The sequence below is a fragment of the Mirounga leonina genome, unplaced genomic scaffold, assembly GCF_011800145.1.
Source record: "Mirounga leonina isolate KUSES-001 unplaced genomic scaffold, KU_Mleo_1.0 Mir_94, whole genome shotgun sequence".
Taxonomy (NCBI): Eukaryota; Metazoa; Chordata; class Mammalia; order Carnivora; family Phocidae; genus Mirounga; species Mirounga leonina.
The window spans coordinates 48598284-48621037 of NW_023270855.1; the positions used below are offsets into that span (position 1 = coordinate 48598284).

The window sequence follows — 22754 nt, forward strand, 5'->3', positions numbered from 1 at the left end:
GGGGCTCAATCCCAGACCCTGAGATCATGACCTGAGCCGAAGACATGCTTAACCAACTGAGCCATCCAGGTGCCAAAATGAGTTCACTTTTAAACATCAGTCTTACTGGGAGCATGCTGCTGTTTATAAGCTACTCACAATCCCTAAAGGAGAAAATTTTCTGATCTTAAGAGAGGCATCTCCTACCCCACTGTCTAGGTTACAAACAAACAAACAAAAAAACTATAGCAAGGATTGTCCAAACTCCACTCTCCTGGTTTCTAAGTCAACAAAAGAGGATCAAATTTCTCTTCTAATTAGAAAAGAGGGAAAGATAAGTTGGGAGCCAAGTGGATGTGAACACACCCATTTATTCAATGCTGTGACCACAATCACATGCCTTCCTCATTTTTCACTCACAAACTGCTCAGAGGAGGAACTTCATTTGGGTGGGGAGATAGCAGGGATACCAGAGACATTCTGGGGCCAAAACAAGTTCCCTCTGTGCGTGGCACTTAGAACAGACCTACCATCCACCCCACAGGATATAGGCACTACAGAGGGCTGTGTGAGCCCAGAACCCTAAAGGGTAGAGCTGTGGATGGAGCCATAGAAAATTGAGGGGTGGCCTTAGGCAGTGGGGTTAGAGGCTTTGTGAGCTGGCTAAGCATACCTCCAGATTATCCATCAGACTCCTGCAGCAACATGAGGGGCTGATACCAACACCACTTGGCTGGAAGCAATTCCCAGGCTCCTCAATGGACCATTGTATTAGTTTCCTATTGCTGATATAACAAACTTAATAGTTCAAAACAGTATAAATATATTCTCTTACAGTGTTGAAGGTCAGAAGTTTTAAATGTTTCCTTCTAGAGGCTCTAAGGGAGAATCTGTTTCCTTGCCTTTTCTGGTTTCTAGAAGCTGCCTTCCTTCCTTGGTACAGGGTTCCCTTCCCCATCTTCAAAGCCAACATCATATGTATCATCCATCTCCTCTCTTCTCTGATCTCCCTCCCTTTTACAAGAACGCTTGTGATTACATTAGGTACACTCAGATCATCAGAATAATCCTCCAACAAGGTTCTTAATCACCAAGTTCAAAATTTCTTTTGGATGAAAGCTAATGTAATCACAGGCTCCAGGCATAAGGACTTGAACATCTTTGAAGGGGCCATTATTCTGTCTACCATACTCACCATTCACCAAGCAGCTCTGACCTGAAATATCACACACTCACACATATATACAGAGTTCTCATCTTGCCAACCTTGCTTGAATGTAGAGGCCAGCCTACTCCTCATGCAAAGGGCCACATAAGAAATATCTTGGGTTTTATGGGCCAGAAGGTCCATGTCACAACTGCTAAACTTGCCATTATAGTGTGAAAGCAGACAGAGACAACACATAAATGAATAGGAGTGACTGTGTTCCGATACAATTTTATCTATGGATACTAAAATTTGAATTTCATATCATTTTCATGTGTCATAAAAGATGGCTCTTTCTTCTGTTTTTTTAGCCACTTAAAAATATAAAACCTATTCTTTATAGAAACAGGCAACATCTGGGTTTGGCTGTGGGCCATAGTTTGCCAATGCCTGCTCTGAGGTGGTTGATGAGTTGGGAGTGCTATCACCAAATGGTATCCATCCATTTCAACTATGATGGACTCCTTGATGCCTGACCTTGAGGAAGGTAGAGGGCTGGAGTTAGTGAGTAGAGGAAAGGCCTGAGCTGAGATAGGGGACTGGTCCTCTCTTTTATGTTAGATGTGGATGAGTGTAGCTCTGGAAAACACCAATGCCACAACTCTACCCATTGCATCAATGTGAAGGGCAGCTACAGATGCCACTGTGACCATGACTGGGTAGCCAGGTCCAAGCCTCTGCATGGTCTGAAGCTCACCATCTGTTAAGGTATATAGTCCGGACACACATACATGCATGCATGCACATGTAAGTATAACATGCCTGTGTATGTATGTGCACATACACTCTTGCACATGAACATGTGTGTGCATACATGCATTCACAAAACAAAAAGCAAGCATACACATGCATTCAGCATGTGCACAAACACACACACACACATACACCAGTGGTGCTCCTGCCTCTTTTCCCTGCAGAAGTCCTCTTCTTCTCATGGACATCACCTTCTGGGGTCAGCAGCCAGGTGAGTGAAACTTCAGCAGAAGACCAGAAGCAGAAAGACCTTCACCAACCATCTTGTGTCCACCCTCTCCCCAAACTCCCTCTTCAGGCTCTCTTACTCACCCCCATGTCTCCTTTCCCGAGTCTCTCCCACTTCTTTGACAAAGTCCAGCAATTATCCCAAGACTTCACGCCAGCCTTGGCCAAGAACACCATCCAGGTAAAGTTGGAACCAAGAAAGAGGCTAGATACGGGAATCCCATAGAGACCTTTTGTAGGCGTGAAAACAAGGCCCCATGTAGTGGGCACTGCAACTGGTCCCTCACCCATGGTGGTGAGAAGACTAGGGCACTCAGCTATCTGAGCACTTTTAAAGACACCCACATGCACTAATTTATTTCCCTATTTCCCTATTGCTTATTCTGGGCTTCGGGCTTATGTCAGCCTTGGCCTTTCTGACCTGCATTGACGTCTCTGTAGCTGAGATCTAAGCAGCAGGGACCATCCTGGGAATTTAATTCAGTGCCATTGTTACCCTCCAAATACCCAGTCTCCAGGGTCTGTTCTGGGCTGAATGGTCAGGTCTTTGTGCAACCCCTTTGATCCACTGACCACTGGCTCTGTGACCACATCCCCCCAGGACCTCATGAGGGAAGTAAGTGAGCTGCTGGAGACCCCAGGGGACCTGAAGACCCTGCCTCCCTCAGAGCAGCACTGTGTGGCCACTCACCTGCTTGTTGGCCTGGAGGATGTCCTGAGAGTGCTAAGCAAGTTCCTGCCCAACGGGCCATTGACTGTTCATGCTCCTGCAGGCACAGGTAAGTCTGCATCAGACTCCCGCTCCTCCTGTTCACCTTCTCGCTCTTCCTTCCTAGAGACTGCCCCACTGGAACCAAGTGACCACACTCACATCCCAGGATTTTTTTTTTATTATGTTTTGTTAGTCACCACACAGTACATCATTAGTTTTTGATGTAGTGATCTATGATTCATTGTTTCTGTATAACACCCAGTCCTCCATGCAATACATGCCCTCTTTAATACCCATCACCAGGACTTTATTTAAAAGAACTCATTTCATAAAATAAACCGTGAAACTGTCTTTTATTTGTTTTAAGCACAAAATATTAAGATTTTTAAATGATAAGCAAAAATAAGCATATACAAATATCAATAAGTCTATCATTATGTCATTTATATAAAATAAAATGGCAACAATTGTATTCATAAAAATAAGGTATTCAAAAATAAATTCAACACTACTTGGAAATGAAGAAAATGCAATGAATCTTGAGAAGTTGAAAATTACATAATGTGATTTAATCTATTTTAAGTACAATCTTAAACAACATTGTATCAGTTTTTTTTATTTAATTTTATTTTATTATGTTATGTTAGTCACCATACAGTACATCATTAGTTTTTGATGTAGTGTTTCATGATTCATTGTTTGCATATAACACTCAGTGCTCCATGAAGCTCATGCCCTCCTTAATACCCATCACCAGGCTAACCCATCACTCCACCCCCCTCCCCTCTAGAACCCTCAGTTTGTTTCTCAGAGTCCATAGTCTCTCATGGTTCATCTCCCTCTCCGATATCCCCCCCTTCATTTTTCCCTTCCTTCTCCTAATGTCTTCCATGCTATTCCTTCTGTTCCACAAATAAGTGAATCCATATGATAATTGACTTTCTTTGCTTGAATTACTTGACTTAGCATAATCTCCCCAGTCCCATACATGTTGATGTAAAAGTTGGGTACTCATCCTTTCTGATGACTGAGTAATATTCCACCATATACATGGAATACATCTTCTTTATCCACTCATCTGTTGAAGGGTGTCTCGGCTTGTTCCATAGTTTGGCTATTGTGGACATTGCTGCTATGAACATTGGGGTGCATATGGCCCTTCTTTTCACTACATCTGTGTCTTTGAGGTAAATACCCAGGAGTGCAATTGCTGGGTCATAAGGTAGCTCTATTTTTAATTTTTTGAGGCATCTCCACACTGTTTTCCAAAGTGGCTGTACCAACTTGCATTCCCACCAGCAGTATAACAGGGTTCCCCTTTCTCTACAACCTCTCCAACATTTGTTGTTTCTTGCCTTCTCAGTTTTTTGCCATTCTAACTGGTGTAAGGTGGTATCTCAATGTGGTTTTGATCTGAATTTCCCTGATAGTAATGATGAACATTTTTTCGTGTGTCTGTTAGCCATTTGTATGTCTTCTTTTGAGAAGTGTCTGTTCATGTCTTCTGCCCATTTTTTGAATTGATTATTTGTTTTTTGGGTGTTGAGTTTGAGAAGTTCTTTATAGATCTTGGAAATCAGCGCTTTGTCTGTAGTGTCATTTGCAAATATCTTCTCCCATTCTGTGGGTTGCCTTTTTGTTTTGTTGACTGTTGCTTTTGCTGTGCAGAAGCTTTTTATCTTGATGAAGTCCCAAAAGTTCATTTTTGCTTTTGTTTCACTTGCTTTTGGAGATGTATCTTGAAAGAAGTTGCTGTGGCTGATGTCAAAGAGGTTACTGCCTATGTTCTCCGCTAGGATTTTGATGGATTCCTGTCTCACATTGAGGTCTTTCATCCACTTTGAGTTTATCTTTGTGAATGGTGTTAGAGAATGGTCGAGTTTCATTCTTCTGCATGTGGCTGTCCAATTTTCCCAGCACCATTTATTGAAGAGACTGTCTTTTTTCCATTGCATGTTTTTTCCTGCTTTGTCAAAGATTATTTGACCATAGAGTTGAGGGTCCATATCTGGGTTCTCTATTCTGTTCCATTGGTCTATATGTCTGTTTTTGTGCCAGTACCATGCTGTCTTGGTGATCACAGCTTTGTAATATAGCTTGAAATCGGGCAACGTGATGCCCCCAGCTTTGTTTTTCTTTTTCAACATCTCCTTGGCAATTCAGGGTCTTTTCTGATTCCATACAAATTTTAGGATTGTTTGTTCCAGCACTTTGAAAAATGTCATTGGAATTTTGATCAGGATGGCATTGAAGGTATAGATTGCTCTGGGTAGCATAGACATTTTAACAATGTTTATTCTTCTGATCCATGAGCATGGAATATTTTTCCATCTTTTTGTGTCTTCTTCAATTTCTTTCATGAGCGTTCTGTAGTTCCTAGAATACAGATCCTTTACCTCTTTGGTTAGGTATATTCCGAGGTATCTTATGGTTTTTGGTGCTATTGTAAATGGAATCTTTTCTCTAATTTCTCTTTCTACAGTTGCATTGTTAGTGTATAAGAAAGCAACTGATTTCTGTGCATTGATTTTTGTATCCTGCCACATTACTGAATTGCTGGATGAGTTCTAGTAATTTGGGGGTGGAGTCTTTTGGGTTTTCCACATAGAGTATCATGTTATCTGTGAAGAGAGAGACTTTGACTTGTTCTTTGCCAATTTGAATACCTTTTATTTCTTTTTGTTGTCTGATTGCTGTTGCTAGGACTTCTAGTACTATGCTGAACAATAGTGGCAAGAGTGGGCATCCTTGATGTATTCCTGATCTTAAGGGAAAGGCTTTCAGCTTTTCCCCATTGAGGATGATATTCGCTGTGGGTTTTTCATAGATGGATTTTATGAACTTGAGGAATGTTCCCTCTATCCCTATACTCTGAAGAGTTTTATTCAGGAAAGGATGTTGTATTTTGTCAAATGCTTTTTCTGCATCAATTGAGAGGAACATATGGTTCTTCTCCCTCCTCGTATTAATGTGTTCTATCACATTGATTGATTTGCAAATGTTGAACCACCCTTGCATCCCAGGGATAAATCCCACTTGGTCGTGGTGGAGGATCCTTTCAATGTATTTGAGGATTTTGGAATCCATATTCATCAGGGATATCAGTCTGAAATTCTCCTTTTTGATGGGGTCTTTGCCCGGTTTGGGGATTAAGGTAATGCTGGCCTCATAGAATGAGTTTGGAAGTTTTCCTTCTGTTTCTATTTTTTGAAACAGCTTCAGTAGAATAGGTATCATTTCTTCTTTGAATGTTTGGTAGAATTCCCCAGGGAATCCATCAGGCCCTGGACTCTTGTTTTTTGGGAGGTTTTTGATCACTGCTTCAATCTTGTTACTGGTTATTGGCCTATTCAGGTTGTCAGTTTCTTCCTGTTTCAATCTTGACAGCTTATAGGTTTCCAGGAAGGCCTCCATTTCATCCAGATTGTTCAGTTTATTGGCATATAGTTGTTGATAATAATTTCTAATAATTGTTTCTATTTCCTTGGTGTTAGTCGTGATCTCTCCCCTTTCATTCATAATTTTATTAATTTGGGTCCTTTCTCTTTTCTTTTGGATAAGTCTGGCCAGTGGTTTATTGATCTTATTAATTCTTTCAAAGCACCAACTTCTAGTTTCGTTGATCTGATCTACTGTGTTTCTGGTTTCTAATTCATTGATCTCTGCTCTAATTTTAATTATTTCTCTTCTAATGCGTGGCTTAGGCATCGTTTGTTGCTTTTTCTCTAGTTCTTTAAGGTGTAGAGTTAGTTGGTGAATTCGGGATTTTTCCATTTTTTTGAGTGAGGCTTGGATGGCTATGTATTTCCCCCCTTAGGACCGCCTTTGCAGTATCCCATAGGTTTTGGACTGATGTGTTTTCGTTCTCATTAATATCCATGAATTGTTTAAGTTCTTCTTTGATTTCCTGGTTGATCCAAACATTCTTGAGCAGAGTGGTCTTTAGCTTCCAAGTGTTTGAATTTCTGCCAAACTTTTTCTTGTGATTGAGTTCCAGTTTTAAAGCATTGTGGTCTGAGAATATGCAGGGAATAATCTCAATCTTTTGGTATCGGTTGAGACCTGATTTGTGACCCAATATGTGGTCTATTCTGGAGAAAGTTCCATGTGCGCTCGGGAAGAATGACATTTACAGGGACAATCTATAAAAACAACGTCTTTACAGGCAACATGATGACAATTAATTCATATCTTTCAATAATCACTCTCAACGTGAATGGCCTAAATGCTCCCATAAAATGGCACAGGGTTGCAGATTGGATAAAAAGACAGGACCCATCCATATGCTATCTACAAGAGACTCATTTTGAACTTAAAGATACATCCAGACCGAAAGTGAAGGGGTGGAGATCCATCTTCCATGCCAGCGGACCTCAAAGGAAAGCTGGGGTAGTAATTCTTATATCAGACAAATCAGATTTTAAACTAAAGTCTGTAATTAGAGACACAGAATGACACTATATCATTCTTAAAGGGTCTATCCAACAAGTAGATCTAACAATTGTAAATATCTATGCCCCCAACATGGGAGCAGCCATCTACATAAGCCAACTCTTAACCAAAATAAAGAGTCATATTGATAATAATATGTTAATTGTAGGACCTCAATACTCCACTCTCAGCAATGGACAGATCATCTAAGCAGAAAATCAACAAGGAAACAAGAGCTTTGAATGACACACTGGACCAGATCGACCTCATAGATATTTACAGAACATTCCACCCTAAAACAACAGAATACTCATTCTTCTCCAAAATAATTTTTTAATGATTTATTTATTTATTTGAGATAGAGAGAGAGAGGGGAGGGGAGGGGCAAAGGGAGTGGGAGAGAATCCCAAGCTCTGCACTGAGTGCAGAGCTTATATCAGAACTTCATTCCTTTTGATTGACAAATAGTATGCCTTCATGAGGTTATACACATTTGATTTATCCATTCATCATTTCATGGACATTTAGGTTGTTTCTGCTTTGAGGCTATTATGAATAATACAGCAATTAACATTCATGTACAAATTGTGCAGATATATGTTTTCATTTCTTTTGGGTAGATACCTAAGAGTGGAATTGCTGGGTCATATAGTAACTCTACGTTTAACATTTTGAGAAATTGCCAGACTGTTTTCCAAAGTGGTTGGACCATTTACATTACCACCAGCAATGGATAAGCATTCCAATTTCTCCACATCAATGCAAACACTTGTTATTTGGGGGATTTTTGATATTATAGCCATCTCGTAAGTATACAGTGGTATCTCATTCTGGTTTTAATTTTCGTTTACCTAATAACTAATGATGTTAATGATATTTTCATGTGCTTATAGCATTTTGTATATCTTCTTTGGAGAAATGTCTATTCAAATCTTTTGCCCATTTTTAAAAGTTTTTTTATTTAAATTCAACTAGCCAACATATAGTACATCATTAGTTTCAGATGTAGAGTTCAGTAATTCATCAGTTGCATATAACACCCAGAACTCATCACATCATGTTCCCTCCTTAATGCCCATCACCCAGTTACCCTATTCCCCCACCCAACTCCCCTCCAGCAACCTTCAGTTTGTTTCCTATAGTTAAGAGTCTCTCATGGTTTTTCTCCCTTTCTGATGACTTCCCATTCAGTTTTCCCTCCCTTCCCCTATGATCCTATGCACTGTTTCTTATATTCCACATATGAGTGAAACCATATGATAATTATCTTTTTCTGGTTGACTTACTTGCTTAGCAAAATACCCTCCAATTCCATCCACATCAATGTCAATGGTAAGTATTCATCCTTTCTGATGACTGAGTAATCTAAATACTCCACATCACTTGGCATCAGGGAAATACAAATCAAAACCACAATGAGATACCACTTCACACCAGTCACAATGGCTAAAATGAACAAGTCAGGAAACAACAAATGTTGGCAAGGATGTGGAGAAAGGGGAACCCTCTTACACTGTTGGTAGGAATGCAAGCTGGTACAACCACTCTGGAAAACAGTATGGAGGTTCCTTAAGAAGTTAAAAAACAGAGCTACCCTATGACCCAGCAATTGCACTACTAGGTATTTACCCCAAAGATACAAATGCAATGATCCCCAATGTTTATAGCAGCAATGTCCACAATAGCCAAACTGTGGAAAGAGCCCAGATGTCCATTGACAGATGAATGGATAAAGCAGATGTGGGAGATAGATAGATAGATAGATAGATAGATAGATAGATAGATATGTATAGATATATATATATGAATGTTTTTTATTTAAACTCCACTTAGTTACCATACAGTGTAATATGAGTTTCAGGTATACAATACACTGATTCAACACTTCCATACATCACCCGGTGCTCATTACAACAAGTGCCCTCCTTAATTCCCATCACCTATTTCACCCATCCTCCCACCTCCCTTCTGGTAACCATCAGTTTGTTCTCTAGAGTTGAGTCTATTTCTTGGTTTTCCTCTCTTTTTTTTCCCCTATGATCATTGGTTTTATTTCTTAAATTCCACATATGAGTGAAATCCTATTGTATTTGTCTTTCTCTGACTGATTTATTTCACTTAGCATAATACTCTCTAGCTCCTTCCATGTCATTGCAAATGTAAGATTTCATCCTTTTTGATGGCTGAGTAATATTCCATTGTATATATAAATCACACCTTCTTTATCCATTCATCAGTTGATGGACATTTGGTCTCTTTCCATAATTTGACTATTGTTGATAATGCTGCTATAAACACCGGGGTGCATGTAGCCCTTTAAATTAGTATTTTGTATTCTTTGGGTTTTTAATTGGGTTATTTGTCCTATTATTGGGTTGTAAGAATTCTTTATATAGTCCAGATACCAGACCTTGTGAGACTTTGAGTTGCAAATACCTACATCAGCTTTAAGAGTAGTGTTGTATATATTCAAATTTAGAAAATCTTTGAACTAGAATTAGAATTGTCATAGCAACAGAAGCCTTGACTTGTCCATTAGCATTTTCTCCCTTTTCTTGAGATTATGCAAATTTAGTAGAAAATTTTCTAAATAAGTACAATCTTTGGACACCCTTTGGTTTTCAGCTTTCAAAAATGCTCAAATAACAGTATTAAGCCAACCACATTACTCTCACATCAGTACTTAAAATTCCTGTGGTTTATCAGCATTATCAAAAAATCTAATCCCAATACTGCAAGCAATAACCTGACTTCTCCTGTCTCTCCTGTCATTGCCACCACCATAGAACTGTCCCTGAAGGTGCAAGAGCAAGGAATCGGGGATGTCACCTTGGGCCAGAGCCATGCAAAGATGCATCTGAACTGGGATGTGGCACAGGAATTCAGTGACTTTGGTAATGACTAAAATGGAGAACGGAAGGCCACTGAGACCTTGCGATGGGACAAGACAGCCAGGATGGGCCATGCACAGAATTAAAGATTAAAGGAAAGTGTAGGGTGGGTGGGGCTACAGGGGAGAGTCCGTCTGAGGAGGAAGGGGCCCTTTTGGGCACCCCAAAGTATCAACATTGGTCTCTTCCTACAGGCCCTTCTGTGGTGGGCCTTGTCTCCACTCCAGGGATGGGCAGGTTGCTGGCTGAGGTCCCCCTAGTCCTGGAGCCTAAGAAGCAGGCAGTTCTGCATGATGCACACAAGGGCGTGGTGCAAGGAGTCTCCTCTGTCCTGCTCTCAGATGTCAACTCTGCCTTTATGAGCAACAAGGACACCCAGAACCTCAGCTCCCCCATCACCTTCATCTTTTCCCACCATGTGAGTGCTGGTGAGATGGGAATGTGGAAGGAGCCTGGGTCCTGGGCAGCCTCACTGCTCAGCTCAGCCTTGGGGCTCTGGGGAGCTCCCCTGCCAGTGATTGCCTCCCCAGTATAGTCAGCCCTTCCTGAGTCAGCTCTGAGTCAGCCTCTCTGAGCACCAGAACCACCAACCAGCTCACTCCTATGCCCTGTTCCTACAGTCAGTGACCCCTGGGCCAAGGGAGGAGGTGTTCTGCATCTTCTGGAAACATGGTCAGAATGGGTATGGTCACTGGTCCACCGCAGGCTGCAGGATGGTGGCCACCAGAGGCACCAGCACCACTTGCCAGTGCACCCACCTCAGCAGCTTTGCCATCCTCATGGCCCACTACAATGTGCAGGTGAGAGCCCTAAGAGAGGCCATGGAGACAAGGATGCTAGGGACTGCAGGCACCAGAAAGGAACAGATGTGATGAGAGAGGTCAGAAGGGAGCCGGGGAGAATGGCAGCATCGAGGGCCAAACCATCATCCTCTCCTGGCCAGGTGACAGGATTACTTCTTCAGGGGGAACCAAGAACTGAGATTCACCCAGGTGACAGCAAGTAAGGATCCACATGGAGATAAGAATGAGAACTCTTTTAGTTAAATGGCCAGGCCTCATAGGAATCCAGACAAATTCAAACAGCACCCCCAAAACAGTGTGCTTCCTCCTGCCACTTCACTAAAGAATAAAATACGTTGTATAAGTTTTCCCAGTTAAATTTTTGAAGAGATGAAAACTATGGTTTAAAACTCAAAGGCAACAAAAAGAGTACCATTGAAAAGTCTCTTTCCCACCCATGGCCCCCAGTGATCAGGGTCCTTGGAAGAAATCTCAGTTTCTTTTTGGCCCTTTTATTTATTTTTTAAATGTTTAAAAGTTAGGTTGCTTTTATTTATTTTATTTTATGTTATTATGTTATGTTAGTCACCATATAATACATCATTAGTTTTTGCTGTAGTGATCCAGGATTCATTGTTTTCGTATAACACCCAGTGCTCCATGCCATACGTGCCCTCCTTAATACCCATCACCAGGCTAACCCATCCCTCCACCCCCTTCCTTCTAAAACCCTCAGTTTGTTTCTCAGAGTCCATAATCTCTCATGGTTCATCTCTCCCTCCGCTTCCCCCCCTTCATTTTTCCCTTCCTTCTCCTAATGTCCTCCATGCTATTCCTTATGTTCCACAAATAAGTGAAACCATATGATAATCGACTTTCTCTGCTTGATTTATTTCACATAACATATTCTCCTCCAGTCCCATCCATGTTTGAGTCCTTTTAGAGATATTTTATGTATAAACAAACTAATACATATAATATACAGTTTTATTTCCACTCAAGCCATTGCCTACCATATTCACTCTTATGTATTTTTTCCACTTAAAATACTTGTGAGATTCAATATTGATACATAGAGAACTTTATCATTCATTTTTACATCTGCATAACTTTCCATTCTGTGGCTGTTCCATACTTTAACCAATCTCAAATGATAAACATTTTCTTTGTAATATTTGGTTTCTACAATGTTGCAGTAACATTACTAGTTCATTTGTAGTTCTAATATATATATTATATCTATACGTATATGTGTGTCTGTATCTTTATCTCCACATTTCAACACATTTCTATAGCCATCCAATGGATTCTTTTAAATTTTAAAGTAGGGTAACTATATTGTCATTCTTGGCTATTTCCCCACAATCCATGCAAGGTGTTTAAGTGTATAGATTTGACTTTTCTTTCATTTTTGAAAATGTCTTGAAATCTCTTTTTCAACATTTGTTCTCTTCATTGGTTGGGTTTTCTTCATTGAATGCATATAGTGGCTCTCATTTGCCTGGTTCCCATATATCTTTCTCCTCTGAAGTCCTTTTACTTCTCTCCTTATATTAATATTCTTTTATTATTATGTTCAGTTAGCCAACATATAGTATATTATTAGTTTTTGATGCAGTGTTCAATGATTCATTAGTTGCATATAACACCCAGGGCTCATCACAACACATGCCCTTCTTTTTTTTTTTAAAGATTTTATTTATTTATTTGAGACAGAGAGAATGAGAGACAGAGAGCATGAGAGGTAGGAGGGTCAGAGGGAGAAGCAGACTCCCTGTTGAGCAGGGAGCCCGATGTGGGACTCGATCCCGGGACTCCAGGATCATGACCTGAGCCGAAGGCAGTCGCTTAACCAACTGAGCCACCCAGGCGCCCAACACATGCCCTTCTTAATACCCATCAGCTTGTTACTCCATACCCCCATCCTCTTCCCTTCTGTAACCCTCAGTTTGTTTCCCAGATATTTTGACAAGCATCTTTCAACTAACATCTTCTTTCATGAAGATAGAAGTGTTTTCTTTTTTTAATTTAAATTCAAGTCAGTTAACATATAGTGCATTATTAGTTTAAGGGGTAGAGTGTAGTGACTCATCAGTTGCATATAACACCCAGTGCTCATTACATCACGTGCTGTCCTTAAAGCCCATCACCCAGTTACCCCATCCCCCCACCCCCCACCCCTCCAGCAACCCTCAGTTTGTTTCCTAGAGTTAAGAGTCTCTTATGGTTTGCCTCCCTCTCTGTTTTCATCTTACTTTATTTTTCCTTCCTTTCCCCGAGTTCTTCTGTTTTGTTTCTTAAACTCCACATATGAGTGAAATTATATGGTAGTCTTTCTCTGACTGACTTATTTCACTTAGCATAATACCCTCTAGCTCCATCCACGTCATTGCAAGTGGCAAGATTTCATTCTTTTTGATGGCTGAGTAATAATAGTCCATTGTATATATTAACATAATTTTGCCCATTTTTTCATTCCTGTTCTCTATATCTCTTTTTTTTGGTTTGGTTTTTGTTTGTTTGATTGTTTAATTTTATTTTATTATGTTATGTTAGTCACCATACATTATATCATTAGTTTTTGGTGTAGTGTTCCATGATTCATTATTTGCATATAAGACCCAGTGCTCCACACAATACATGCCCTCCTTAATACACATCACCGGGCTAACCCATCCCCGCATCTCCCTCCCCTCTAAAACCCTCAGTTTGTTTCTCAGAGTCCATAGTCTCTCATGATTCATTTCCCCCTCCTCTTCCCCCCCCTTCATTTTTCCCTTTCTACTACTTTTTCTTTTAACATATAATTTATTATTTGTTTCAGGGGTACAGGTCTGTGATTCATCATCTTACACAATTCACAGCACTCACCATAGCACATACCCTCCCCAATGTCCATCACCCAGCCACCCCATCCCTCCCACCCCCCACTACTCCAGCAACCCTCAGTTTGTTTCCCAAGATTAAGAGTCACTTATGGTTTGTCTCTCTCTCTGGTTTCATCTTGTGTCATTTTTTCCTCCCTTCCCCTATGGTCCTTTGTCTTATTTCTCAAATTCCTCATATCAGTGAGATCATATGATACTTGTCTTTCTCTGATTGACTTATTTTGCTTAGCATAATACTCTCTAGTTCCATCCACGTCATTGCAAATGGCAAGATTTCGGGGTTTTTGATACTGCATAATACTCCATTGTATCTGTGTGTGTGTGTATCACATCTTCTTTATCCATTCATCTGTTGATGGACATCTTGGCTGTTTCCATAGTTTGGCTATTGTAGACATTGCTGCTATAAACGTTGGGGTGCACGTACCCCTTCAGATCACTACATTTGTATCTTGGAGGTAAATACCTAGTAGTGCAAATGCTGGGTCAGAGGGTAGCCCTATTTTAAACTTTTCGAGGAACCTCCATACCGTTTTCCAGAGTGGCTACACCAGATTCCATTCCCACGAACAGTGTAGGAGGGTTCCCCTTTCTCCGCATCCCCGCCAACATCTGTCCTTTCCTGACTTGTTAATTTTAGCCATTCTGACTGGTGTGAGGTGCTATCTCATTGAGGTTTTGATTTGGATTTCCCTGATGCCAAGTGATGTTGAGCACTTTTTCTTGTGTCTGTTGGCCATTTGGATGTCTTCTTTGCAGAAATGTTTGTTCATGTCTTCTGCCCATTTCTTGATTAGATCATTTGTTCTTTGGGTGTTGAGTTTCAGAAGTTCTTTATAGATTTTGGATACTAGCCCTTTATCTGACAAGTCATTTGAAAATATCTTCTCCCCGATGGACTCTGAAAAACAAACTGAGGGTTCTGGAGGGGAGGGGGGTGGGAGGATGGGTTAGCCTGGTGGTGGGTATTGAGGAGGGCACATTCTGCATGGAGCACTGGGTGTTATGCACAAACAATGAATCATGGAACACTTCATCTAAAACTAATGATGTAATGTATGGGGATTAACATAAGAATAAAAAAATATATATATCTTCTCCCGTTCTGTCAGTTAGTTGTCTTTTGGTTTTGTTGACTGTTTCTTTTGCTGTGCAAAAGCTTTTTATCTTGATGAAGTCCCAATAGTTCATTTTTGCTCTTGCTTCCCTTGCCTTTGATGATGTTTCTAGGAAGAAGTTGCTGTGGCTGAGGTTGAAGAGGTGGCTGCCTGTGTTCTCCACTAGGTTTTGGTTTTTTTTTTTTAGACAGAAGCATTTTGTTTTTATTATGTTATTTTTTTGTTATGTTATGTTAATCACCATACATTACATCATTAGTTTTTGATGTAGTTTTCCATGACTCATTGTCTGCGTATAACACCCAGTCCTCCATTCAGTACATGCCCTCTTTAATACCCATCACCAGGTTAAGCCATCCCCCACTGCCCTCCCCTCTAGAACTCTCAGTTTCTTTCTCAGGATTCCTGTCTGACAATATCTTTCACCCATTTGGAGTCTATTTTTGTGTGTGGTGTAAGGAAATGGTCCAGTTTCATTCTTCTGCATGTGGCTGTCCCAATTTTCTCAACACAATTTGTTGAAGAGGCTGTCTTTTTTCCATTGGACATTCTTTCCTGCTTTGTCAAAGATTAGTTGCCCATAGAGTTGAGGGTCCATTTCTGGGCTCTCTATTCTGTTCCATTGATCTATGTGTCTGTTTTTGTGCCAGTACCATACCATCTTGATGAGTACAGCTTTGTAATAGAGCTTGAAGTCCGGAATTGTGATGCCGCCAGCTTTGCTTTTCTTTTTCAACATTCCTCTGGCTATGCAGGGTCTTTTCTGGTTCCATACAAATTTTAGGATTATGTGTTCCATTTCTTTGAAAAAAGTGGTTGGTATTTTGGCAGGGATTGCATTAAATGTGTAGATTGCTCTAGATAGCATTGACATCTTCACAATATTTGTTCTTCCAATCCATGAGCATGGAACGTTTTTCCATTTCTTTGTGTCTTCCTCAATTTCTTTCATGAGTATTTTATAGTTTTTTGAGTACAGATCCTTTGCCTCTTTGGTTAGATTTATTCCTAGGTATCTTATGGTTTTGGGTGCAATTGTAAATGGGATCGACTCCTTAATTTCTCTTTCTTCTGTCTTGTTGTTGGTGTATAGAAATGCCACTGATTTCTATGCATTGATTTTATATCCTGCCACTTTACTGAATTCTTGTATCAGTTCTAGCAGCTTTGGGGTGGAGTCTTTTGGCTTTTCCACATAAAGTGTCATATCATCTGCAAAGAGTGAGAGTTTGACTTCTTCTTTGCTGATTCGGATGCCTTTTATTTCTTTTTGTTGTCTGATTGCTGTGGCTCGGACTTCTAGTACTATGTTGAATAGCAGTGATGATAATGGACATCCCTGCCATGTTCCTGACCTTAGGGGAAAAGCTCTCAGTTTTTCCCCATTGAGAATGATATTCACTGTGGGTTTTTCATAGATGGCTTTTATGATATTAAGGTATTACCCTGTATCCCTACATTCTGAAGAGTTTTAATCAAGAAACCATGCTTTACTTTGTCAAATGCTTTTTTTGCATCTATTGAGAGGATCATATGGCTCTTGTTCTTTCTTTATTAATGTAGTGTATCACATTGATTGATTTGCGGATGTTGAACCAACCTTGCAACCCAGGGATAAATCCCACTTGGTCATGGTGAATAATCCTTTTAATGTACTGTTGGATCCTATTGGCTAGTATTTTGATGAGAATTTTGCATCCATGTTCATCAGGGATATTAGTCTGTATTTCTCCTTTTTGATGGGGTCTTTGTCTGATTTTGGGATCAAGGTAATGGTGGCCTCATAAAATGAGTTTGGAAGTTTTCCTTCCATTTCTATTTTTTGGATCAGTTTCAGAAGAATAGGTATTAATTCTTCTTAAATGTTTAGTAGAATTCCCCTGGGAAGCCATCTGGCCTTGGGCTCTTGTTTACTGGGAGATTTTTTATTACTGCTTCAATTTCCTTACTGGTTATGGGTCTGTTCAGGTTTTCTATTTCTTCCTGGTTCAGTTTTGGTGGTTTATACGTCTCTAGGAATGCATCCATTTCTTCCAGATTGTCTAATTTGCTGGCATATGTTGCTCACAACATGTTCTTATAATTGTTTGTATTTCTTTGGTGTTGGTTGTGATCTCTCCTCTTTCATTCATGATTTTGTTGATTTGGGTCATTTCTCTCTCTTTTTTTTTTGATAAGTCTGGTCAGGGGTTTATCAACTTATTAATTCTTTCAAAGAACCAGCTCCTAGTTTCATTGATCTGTTCTACTGTCTTTTGGTTTCTATTTCATTGATTTCTGCTCTGATCTTTATTATTTCTCTTCTCCTGCTGGGTTTAGGCTTTATTTGCTGTTCTTTCTCCAGCTCCTTTAGGTGTAGGGTTAGGTTGTGTACTTGAGACCTTTCTTGTTTCTTGAGAAAGGCTTGTATTGCTATATACTTTCCTCTTAGGACCGCCTTTGCTGCATCCCAAAGATTTTGAACAGTTGTGCTTTCATTTTCATTTGTTTCCATGAATTTTTTAAATCCTTCTTTAATTTCCTGGTTGACCCATTCTCCTGTTTCATTGTAGGTGTTCAGAATGGTTTGATACCTATCTAGCTGAATTCCTGGGACCAAATGAAATTTAGGTGTCCTACTCCTCGGCCATCTTGCTCCTCCTCCTTGTTCTCTATATCTCTTAAACTATGCTTCAATAGGTCCTTTTTTAATATGACCTCTTTAAATCTTGCCTTCATTTCTAGAGGGTTTTTTCCTTCTATTTATCTACTGGGCTTTTGTAACACACAACTTCTTAAGATTTCTCTTCTCTGATGCCTTATATCTCTGCTTTCCAATTCTTACTTATAAAGGCAAGCGCTTCCTTTGTTCAGGGTAAATAATGTCACAACTTTCTTCTGCTCCAAGTTAACAATTATTTCATGAGTAATCCTTACTAAAATTTTTTTTCTTTCTTCCTCCTTTATTTCTGGTGATATTTTGTATAATATTTTGTATAGATCTGTGTTTGTTCCTTTTGATCACTTATCTTTAAGGCAGATGGTGTTTCCTGGAGGAGTGATTTCCAAGATATGTATGTAAAAACATGTTCAGGGCTATATTACAGGTTTTCATGGCTTTTATGTGAGTTTTAAAAATTTATCTAACCAAAATTAGAAGTCAGCAGTGGGGCTTTCACATACAAAACCAGTTTTCCTCCACAACTAGAGCCAAACTTCTTCCTGCAAATATGGGTCTTTTGTATAATTAAACACTTAGCTTCAGCTCCTCTGAATCTTTAAATAAACTAGTAGGAGACTCCTGCCCACATCATTCCCACTGTTGTAATCGTGAAACAGATTATTCAGGTTTCCTCCAATGTGCACTTCCAGTCAGTCTTCTCTGATATTAACATCTCTTCCAATTATTCTCTATTTTCACAGAAAGTGGAAATGATGTTTTTGGTTTTCATTACACTGTGACATTTGAAGCATTTCCAGGAACAGGTGTGTGTGTGTGTGTGTGTGTGTGTGTGTACGTGCAACCTTTGGGCCACCTTTTTCAATACTAAAATAATTAACTTTTTCTTGCAAACAAGGATTTCTTTAAAGCTTGATAAGTACTAGAATTTGGAATGAATCATTAGCAGTGGGAAGATATGGGAGGGGAATAGGGGAAAAAGATAAGTGCATGTGCTTTTGTGGTCCATGTTATTTTTCCCAGCCCAAGAATATTATTATTTTTTAGCTGAGCTGGTACAAATACTCATGAAGGTGATCTCAGGTCATTGCAATGGGTAGGACTGAAGTATCACTTCCAGAAGAGCAACATGTAAAACTTAGTTTCAGCATCAAAATACAAAATACAAAAAACTTAGTTTCAGCATCAAAATACAACCCTAATAGTCAAAGGCCTGATATCTTGAAGGAGAATTATCCTGTCACACAGATACTGCTGAGTTTATATGAGCTCTACTTCTCTTCTAGACATCAGACACTCAAGTAATTCATTTTTTTAAAAATTGATTTTATTGGGGTACAATATTATTGCAATAAAAATCAGATTATAAGTGTACACATCATAAGTTTTCCCAATTCTAAACACCCTGAACTACAACTCTCACTGAGCTATAGAACCCTTCCATCACCTCAGAAAGCCACTCAGTACACTCTCAGTGTTCCCATCCCTACCCACAGGAAACCACAGATCTAATTTTATCACTATAGTTTACTTTTGACTACCCCAGAGTCATTCAATAGAGTAGAATTATTCTCCTTTGTGTCTGGCTTCTTTTACTCAACATTCTATGAGATTCTACCATGTTACTGTGTGTAACAGTAGTTCATTCCTTTATACTGCTATATAGTATCCTAATATATGATTATTCCACAAATTGTTTATCTGTCCTCCAGTTAATGGGCATTTGCATTGCTTGCAGTTTCGGCTATTATGAATAAAGCTGATATAGAAGATTCTTTTTTTTTTATGTTATGTTAATCACCATACATTACATCATTAGTTTTTGATGTAGTGTTCCATGATTCATTGTTGGCATATAACACCCAGTGCTCCATTCAGTACATGCCCTCTTTAATACCCATCACCAGGCTAACCCATCTTAAAGATTGTTTTTGTGGACATTTGTTTACATTTCTCTTGGGTAAATACCCAGAAATGGAATTGCTGAATCCTATGATAGGTGTATTTTAGCATTAGTGTATGTTTAACTTTATTTAAAAAACTCCCAAACTCCATTTCAAAACCGTTGTTACCCTTTATATTCTCAAATAGCGGTGTATGAGAGTTCCAGCTGCTTCATTTTGCTGGCATTTGGTACTATCAGGGTTTTTAAGTTTTGCTATTCTAGTCTGTGCTTTTAAAAATGTGACTGTGGAGCACCTGAGTGGCTCAGTTGGTTAAGTGACTGCCTTCAGCTCAGGTCATGATCCTGGAGTCCCAGGATCGAGTCCCACATTGGGCTCCCTGCTCAGCAGGGAGTCTGCTTCTCCCTCTGACCCTCCCCCCTCTCATGCTTGCTCTCTCTCTCATTCTCTCTCTCTTAAATAAATAAATAAATAAAATCTTTAAAAAAAAATGTGACTGTGATCTCCTCGTTGATGGGTACCAGGAGGAGGATCCCGTGCTGGCTGTGATCACCTACCTGGGGCTGGACCTCTCTCTGCTATGCCTCCTCCTGGCAGCCCTCACCTTCCTGCTGTGCAAAACCATCCAGAACACCAGCACCTCGATCCACCTGCAGCTTTCAATCTGCCTCTTCCTGGCCCACCTGCTCTTCCTCATGGCCATTGACCGGACTGAGATCAAGGTACTAACACTGCCACAGAGGACCCCCTGCCCTGTCCTACGTGATGATCATTTCGTGGAGCACTGATAAAATAGCCTTGGGTCCTGGGGAGGTTAGAGGGGTAAGTAGCCTATTTCACATTGACTAATGAACTAGAAGACAAACCCTCTCCTGACAATGTGACCATATACATGAGTTCTCTTCAATGGCAAAGTATGGGAAAGGTCCTGGGGCCACCCTCCTCCCTGACAGTCCCTCCTGGTGACACCTTTCTCCTCCCCCAGGTGCTGTGCACCATCACTGCGGGTGTCCTACACTATCTCTACCTGGCATCCTTCACCTGGATGCTGCTGGAAGGTCTGCACCTCTTCCTCACTGCACGCAACCTGATGGTGTTCAACTACTCCAGTGTGAGCAGGGTCATGAAGAAGTTCATGTTTCCTGTGGGCTATGGAGTCCCAGCTATAATTGTGGCCATTTCTGCTGCATCCAGTCCTCTCCTTTATGGAACACCCACCCAGTAAATGCAAATTCTCACTGTCCTTATCTTCTCCAGTACAACCATGGCCATCATAGAACTAAGAGCAATTTAATTCCACCAGAACATGATAGGCAGAGAAAAGTCAGTGACCACTCCAAGGGCAATTACCTGGTGGAAGATTGCTTTCATTGAAGTGACTGTTTTATTTAAGTTCTTAAGATTTAATTATTTTTAATTTATTAATTTTCATCTCATTTTTTACTTTTATTTAAATTCAATTAGCCAACTTATACTACATCATTAGTCTCATCCCATTTTTTTTTCTTTTTCAGTTTTTTATTTAAATTCCAGCTAGTTAACGTACAACATTACTATTCGTTTCAGATGTAGAATTTAGTGATTCATCACTTATATATAGTACCCAGTGCTCATCACAACAAGTGCACTCCTTAATCCCCAACACCCATTTAAACTGTCCCCCTACCTACCTCCCTCATCAACCCTCAGTTTGTTCTCTATATTTAAGAGTCCGCTTTCTGATTTGCCCCTCTTTTTTCTTTTTCCCCCTCAGTTCATTTGTTTTGTTTCTTTTTTTTTATTATGTCATGTTAATCACCATACATTACATCATTAGTTTTTGATGTAGTGTTCCATGATTCATTGTTTGCATATAACACCCAGTGCTCCATTCAGTACGTGCCCTCTTTAATACCTATCACCAAGCTAACCCATCCCCCCCCACCTTCCCCTCAGAAACCTCAGTTTGTTTCTCAGAATCCATAGTCTCCCATGGTTCATCTCCCCCACCAATTTCCACCCCTTCATTTCTCCCTTCCTACTATCTTCTTTTTTTTTTTTAACATATAATGTATTATTTGTTTCAGAGGTACGGGTCTGTGATTCAACAGTCTTACACAATTCACAGCACTCACCATAGCAATACCCTCCCCAATGTCTATCACCGAGCCACCCCATCCCTCCCACCCCCCACCACTCCAGCAACCCTCAGTTTGTTTCCTGAGATTAAGAATTCCACATATCAGTGAGATCATATGATACATATCTTTCTCTGATTGACTTATTTCGCTCAGCATAATACCCTCCAGTTCCATCCATGTCATTGCAAATGGCAAGATTTCATTCCTTTTGATGGCTGCATAATATTCCATTAAATATATAAACCACATCTTCTTTATCCATTCATCTGTTGATGGACATCTTGGCTCTTTCCATAGTTTGGCTATTGTGGACATTTGCTTTGTTTCTTAAATTCCACACATGAATGAAATAATATGCTATTTGTCTTTCTCTGATAAGATTTGATTATTTAATATTAATTATGAAGTATGTTAATAATTATATAGTATAAATTATGTTTTATATTAATAATGATATATAAAATAATAATTATAAATTAATATATAGTGAACATAGATGAGGTGACTATGTTTTATCTTTTAGATTTAATTATTTCATTTTTTGTGGGGTAGAGAAGCTTATATTCTTTTTATTAGTTTCAGGGGCAGAATTTAGTGATTCTTCAGTTGCATACAACACCCAGTGGTCATTACACCAAGTGCCCTCCTTAAGGCACATGACACAATTACCCCCATCCTCCTCTTCTCCTGCAACCTTCAGTTTGTTTCCTATAGTTAAGAGTCTCTTATGGTTTGTCTTCCTCTCTGATTTCACTTTATTTCTCTTTCCCTTCCCCTATGTTCATCTGTTTTGTTTCTTAAATTCCACATATAAGTGAAATCATATGGTATTTGTCTTTCTCTGACTGACTTATTTCACTTAGCATAATACCCTCTAGTTACATCCATGTTGTTGCATATGACAAGATTTCATTCTTTTTGATGGCTGAGTAATATTCTATTGTATATATATACCACCTCTTCTTTATCCATTCATCCTTTGATGGATATTTGGGCTCTTTCCATTGTTTGGCTATCGTGGACATTGCTGGGTACACGTGCCCCTTTGAATCATTATATTTGTATACTTTGGATAAATACTT

General features: G+C 39.7%; 1 protein-coding gene across 1 annotated transcript in view; it reads left to right on the forward strand.

Moving 5' to 3' along the window:
* The first annotated feature begins 204 nt into the window (after nucleotides 1-204).
* The window catches only part of LOC118005310 (adhesion G protein-coupled receptor E2-like), a 30046-nt gene continuing 7496 nt past the window's right edge, over nucleotides 205-22754 (forward strand). Inside the window, exons 1-7 of the mRNA XM_034997175.1 lie at nucleotides 205-2348; nucleotides 2769-2946; nucleotides 10097-10204; nucleotides 10396-10619; nucleotides 10822-11001; nucleotides 20077-20274; nucleotides 20538-20773. Of these exons, the coding sequence (XP_034853066.1) occupies nucleotides 1959-2348; nucleotides 2769-2946; nucleotides 10097-10204; nucleotides 10396-10619; nucleotides 10822-11001; nucleotides 20077-20274; nucleotides 20538-20773 (1514 nt within the window). The 5' untranslated portion in view covers nucleotides 205-1958. The remainder of the gene's footprint in view (nucleotides 2349-2768; nucleotides 2947-10096; nucleotides 10205-10395; nucleotides 10620-10821; nucleotides 11002-20076; nucleotides 20275-20537; nucleotides 20774-22754) is intronic.